The following is a 5851-nucleotide window of genomic DNA, read 5'->3' as shown; positions in this document are numbered from 1 at the left end:
GAGAATCAAATGAGGTTTCTTTGTGTAACTAAGGTTATGCCCAGAGGGACATCCTCTGTGTTTTAAATCTGTTTTCTGTGAGAGTAGCTTCCATGCTAATCTCACAGAGGTTTTCCTTTCACCCTTTTTCTTTAGTTAAAAGTCTTCTTTTAAGAATGTGATTGATTTTTCCTTGTTTTAAGATCCAAGTGTTTTTTGGATCTGGGCTCACCAGGATTTGGTGGGAGGTGAATCAGTCTCAGTCCTGCCAGGAAAAGGGGGATAAAGACTAAGGAAATATTTGCGGGGAAGACAGAGTTTCCAAATGACTCTCCCATAAATGTTTGTTTAAACTATTTGGTGGTGGCAGCTACTAGATCTAAGCTGATAAATGAGCTTAGGGGTTATCTCATGCAGATCCCCACATCTGTACCCTAAATTTCAGAGTGGGGGTGACACCTTGACATGGTTGCAGGGGTGAGATTCAACTGAACCAAAAGCCAGTAGATTTTTTTTCTTCTCCTTTTGGGCTGCTGGGGAAAGCAGTGCAGAGAGACAGATTGTTAACATCCTTGGCCTGAAGGCACAGAGGTTAAGTTTTCTAACAAGGGCTTTTGTTAGAGGAAAGTTTCCAGCTGTGAACAGCTGGAGAATAATTAACATTTTGCAAAACAAAAGTCACAAAAGAAAATAAACATAATCTAATACATTCCTTCTCTAAACATTTACTACTTTTAAGAAATGTTAGATGGCTGATTCCTGTATCCTTCACTCCGGCACAAACTTTTCTGAACAGACCAAAGACTGATTTCCCTCCTCCCTCTTTGAAAACATCTTGTCCCCGCATTGGTTCCTCTGGTCAGGTGTCAGCTAGGCTATGTGAACTTCTTAACCCTTTACAGGTAAAAGAGGAATTAACTGTCTGTTTATGACAGGCCCTGTAAGGGTAACAGTTGTTGCTTTGGCTTAGAAGGTGGTCACCCAGTGTGACATCCAACTGACTGAAAATAGAGGCCATGGTGTAATTCACCAGGCCCACTTCAGCATCCCCAGTGAGTTCAGTTCCATCTCCTTTTACTATCTTGCAGCATACGTACAGCAGCGTGTTGTTTAAATCCATAAAAATCTATACCATTCCCTGCTATAAAGAAGTCGATGGGGGCAGCCTATGTAACAGTCGATAGAGGTGGCACCTCGATGTAGATGCTTTTCTTGATGCTGGTCTGCATAGGGGCTATTTGCAACAAGTCTAGTTCGGATTTGGTGCACTCTTCAGACTCGCAGTGAACAAAAGACATGGTGATTAATTAGGCCAATCTATTTATTGAAAAAAAGGGTGTTAGAATAGAGATATTCAGGCCTGCCTGTTAAGGCCTATATTTTAACAACTTAGGTGTATTTTTTATCACTTAGCTATTTATAGAGACATAAAACAAAGAATCAAAATCACAGTCTGCCTGTGTCTGGGCCTTCTCTCACTAGGATACTCTGAGGCCTTGTTCTTAGGCTAAGGCCTTTGGCTAAGCAGCAGGGGCAGCCATAAGCTGGGAAACGGATGGTCACGTCCTCACATCCCAAACCAGTCACACTGAAATAAGGTGCTATTGGGCTGTAAGGAAGACGACCCTGTCCTGATAGTGCCCATCACCACCTGATAAAAAAAAACAGATCTTAAGATGGTTAAAGAAAACTTAGTTTGACAGCATCCTGGCTGGCAAGAAATCACTTATCAATGGTTGTGGTTGTGAAACCCTCATTTTTGTATTGTTTTATCTTTATGCCCCCACTTTTCTCTTGTTAATCTGTCTGGTTCTCTAATTGGTTCTGTCTGCTGTATAATTAATTTTGCTAGATGTGAGTTAAGTAGGGTTGTGGGATATTATTGGTTAGAGAATGATGTTACAATATGTTAGTATTGGTCAGGTAAATTTCAATACATTTATTGGTTAAGGTATAGCTGAGAATATCACTATATAAACTGCGATCAAACAGGAAGTGGAAGGGGAAATTGGAATCATGTTTGCTAAGGGGGGGGTAACAGTAACAGGGGATGGGGAACAGGGACACAGGCAAGGCTCTGTGACATCAGAGCTGGGGAAGGAATACTGAGTAACAGATTCGATCTGCATATAGAGATAAGCCTGTGTGACAAAGTCTGTCGTTTTCTCAGTGGGTCCCGTGCTTCCTGGAAGATTTCACTAGCCTCAGAGTCTCCCTGTGACCCTCCACATAGCCCTTCTCTCTATATAGAGTCAAGGGTCACAGCTTACTGAGCCATTTTCATCATAAGCCAACAAGGGAGGTGAGGAGAGACAACCCTCCCTCGCACAGTCTCTGTTGTCTCCCAATTTCAGTGATTAATTGGGGAGGGGAGGGGGCAGCCTGGGCCCACCCTCTACTCCGGGCTCCACCCCAGGGACCCTAAGAGTAGCAGCTATGGTAGCTGACTTTTTGGAAATAGGACGTGTACAATTCCCTGGGACACTTCCCCACAGAAGCCCCTACTCAATATCTCTTTCACCGTTACCTCAGGGCCTCCTTCCTTGCACCTGAGATGGATTCATACTGCTTAGTTCCTCCAACAGTGCAGCTTCCTCCTACAGCTCCTGACACATGTCGCCTCACTGACTAACTGGGAGGCTTTTAACTAGTTCCAGCCAGCCTTTGATTGGCTTCAGGTGTTCCAATAAACCTAGCTATCTCCACTGCTTTCCAGAATCATCTTAATTGGCACCAGATGTCTTGATTAACCTGGATCAACTGCCATTTGGTTACAATGGTACCAGGGATTTGTTTAGCCTGGGGCTAACATACCTGTTCCTCACTACTTTACTGTAGCCATCTGGCCTTGCCCTGTCACACCTGACTGGCGTGAAGCCCAATTTTGGAATATGCTTGCTTGGAAACTAACCCCAATAAAGATTGCATTGTTTGCACTTTGGACTTCTGGTCTTCTGCTTTCTGTGTATGTGACAAGAACCAGGGGAAAGGGTGAAGGGAAAAGCCCTTCAACAAAGGTTTGGTTTTTTTTATTAACACATTGCTCTATATGTCAAGTAACAAATTAAAGACTTTGTTAGATACCTAATACAGATGAGATTAAAAAAAAAGCCACAAGCCCCGGAAGGAGTTCAACCACATTAGCAATGAAACTATGAGATGAAAATCAAATTGACATTCAAAACCTCAGTTTTGGTACACGTATCCTGATTGAGGGTTGGGTGATGTTTCACACAAAAAATGGCAAAAGACAGTGTTAAAAATAGCCCAAAATGAGCCAAAAATGTATGTAGTGAAAAAACAAAGATAACATTATTATATTATTTATTTCTAAATGCATTCAGTGACAGTCATCAATGTCCATATTTTGTATTGAATTAGTTTTTAACTGTTAGTCTCTAACAGGCAATATTTCATCCTCGATGTCTTCATCGGAGGAAGAATGCATCTGCTGCTGGTCATATAGCTGCAGTGACCAATGCAATCATTTCTTTTATTGGTGTAAACTTTTCACAACAGATTTTGGGTCATTGCATATACACCTAAGAAGAGGAATATTTTCTAAAATATCTTCTTGCACAGTTTTGTTTTTATCATGTTCATCTGAGAAAACAATCTCTCAGCTGCAGTGGTGCTAAAAGGTATTGACAACAATGAAAGAGCAAGCGAGCCAAGTTCACTAAAGTCTTTGTCCTCAGCGGCATCCGTGTTTTCAAGAACTTCAACCCAAAACTGTTCAACTTGGTTGTCCTGAGTATGAGACCAGTGAACCATAGGCAAACTCTCCACTACTGCTCTAACTGTCCGAGGACTCCACAAAACAATAGCAAAAATGAGGTCTCAGACAATCTATGTCAGGAAGGATGAGTACTACGAGCGATTCAATCACCTGGATGTTTGGTGGCAATTCCTCTTTCACCAGTTTTACAAAGTCCAACATGAAATCTCAACACCTACTGTTGATGTCTTTGACAACGGGAACAGTTAGTGTTTATTTTGAAAGTTCCAGATGAAAAGTGATTCCAAAATCAACTGTGAAAATTAGTAAGATATTTGACTCAAAGTAGATGTCATAGTTTAACAGAGCAGTCCAGTTCTCAGAAACAAAGAGTTCCATAACTCTCACCAACAAGCTCAGGTAGAATCTCCTCAATTCCTGCAGCAGTTTTTCCATATTAGCACTTTCCAACAGAAATATTTGGTTTATCCTCCAGGCTTTCTGAAGAATTAGAAGTAGAAAAATCAGGTAAATTTGGTTCACCAGATCACTGCATATATAATAAAGAACTTTAGCATTGTAATTTCTTTCTTTTTCTTTGGCTACCTGAAAGTGTTGTTTCAGTTCATTGAACAGATCAAGAACCTTGTTCAAACAGCATCTAATGGAAAGTCACCTCTTTTCAGAAATCTGCAGTATCTTCTGGTCATCTGGAAGTCACGGAAAAGCCAAGTAACAGGGTGTGTGGAGTGGGGGCCTACAGGTGATGCTGAAAGAGGTCAGGTGATGGTCAGAGAGAGGGAATTCAGCAATGGAGAGAACAGTGCTTGGTGATGGAACGATAAGACATTAGGTGTGAGAAACTCAGACTGTGAACTCCCACAATGCTGAGCTCAGCCAAACTGGGACAGAGCACCCCTGATTGACAAGGAGAAATCCATTCCTCCTCTTGTCAGACAGGTTTAAAGTCAATGGCCCCAGGCAGTCACATTCTGCAGATGTATTTGCCCACTTTTTCACGAAGCTCTTTGGTTTTGACTCCATAAATTATAGGGTTGATCATGGGGGGGACAAGGGAATAGAGGTTGGCCAAGATGATGAGAACATGGGGAGCGATGCCCTGACCAAACCGATGTGTCAGAATGGAGAAAAGGTAGGGAGTATAAGACGTCAGCATCACACAGATGTGGGCTGTGCAGGTGCTGAGGGCTTTCTGGTGGGATTTCTTAGAGGAGATTCTGAGGACAGCCCTCATGATCAGACTGTAGGACAAGGCAATGAGTGTCAGGTCTAACCCAATGACTAGGAACCCCGTTACCAAACCATACATATTGTTGACTGTGATGTCCCCACACGATATCTTCGCCACAGCTATGTGGTCACAGTACGTGTGGGGGATAATGTGGTTGGTACAGAAAGGCTGCCTGCTCAGGAGCAGGGGCAGAGGCAGGATGAAGAGAACAGCTCTCGTGAAACCCACGAGCCCTAGTTTAGCTATTCGTGCATTGGTGAGGATGGTGGTGTATCTCAGAGGGTTACATATGGCAACATAGCGATCAAAGGCCATTGTCACGAGGATGGCTGAATGTGCAGTAGAACCCGCATGAAGGAAGAACATTTGGGTGAGACAGCCACCCACAGTAATGCTTTTCAAATTGAACCAAAATATACACAGTGCCTTTGGCATGACAGAGTTAGACATGGTGATGTCTGTGAGTGCCAGCATGCAGAGAAGAAGGTACATCGGCTTGTGCAGGGTCTTCTCTTTGCCTACAACAAACAGAACTGTGAAATTTCCCAACAGGCTGACAATGTAGAATATAGAGAAAGGGATGGAAATCCAGACATGGGCAGCTTCCAGTCCAGGGATGCCCATTAGGATGAATGTTGAAGAGTCAGAGGGGGAGAGGTTGAAAGCTGCCATGAGGTGGTCGATGCAGCAATCTCACTTAGAAATGCTCAAGGTGCCTGCAAAGGGAGAGAAGCACAGCAGGGGTGGGTCACATAGTTTATAACCAATCTATAAAGGGGAGTGAGCAGTGAGGTGTCAACATTTACATATGTAACCCAATTATTCAGGTCATAGCCACGTCCAGAGAAGTCCTCAGAGGGAGATAATCAAGTCAGGTGACTGAGCACCATAATTGCCCATGA

General features: G+C 43.0%; 1 protein-coding gene across 1 annotated transcript; it reads right to left on the bottom strand.

Annotated features, from left to right (window-relative positions):
* Positions 1–4682: 4682 nt before the first annotated feature.
* On the bottom strand, positions 4683–5621 carry LOC123364589 (putative olfactory receptor 52P1). Its single transcript, XM_045006831.1, has one exon. The coding sequence runs from the start codon at positions 5619–5621 to the stop codon at positions 4683–4685; it is 939 nt and encodes a 312-aa protein (XP_044862766.1).
* Positions 5622–5851: the final 230 nt, after the last annotated feature.

Source organism: Mauremys mutica, chromosome 1 (assembly GCF_020497125.1).
Source record: "Mauremys mutica isolate MM-2020 ecotype Southern chromosome 1, ASM2049712v1, whole genome shotgun sequence".
NCBI lineage: Eukaryota > Metazoa > Chordata > Testudines > Geoemydidae > Mauremys > Mauremys mutica.
The sequence above is the reverse complement of the archived record's forward strand: the minus strand, read 5'-3'. Positions and strand labels throughout refer to the sequence as shown.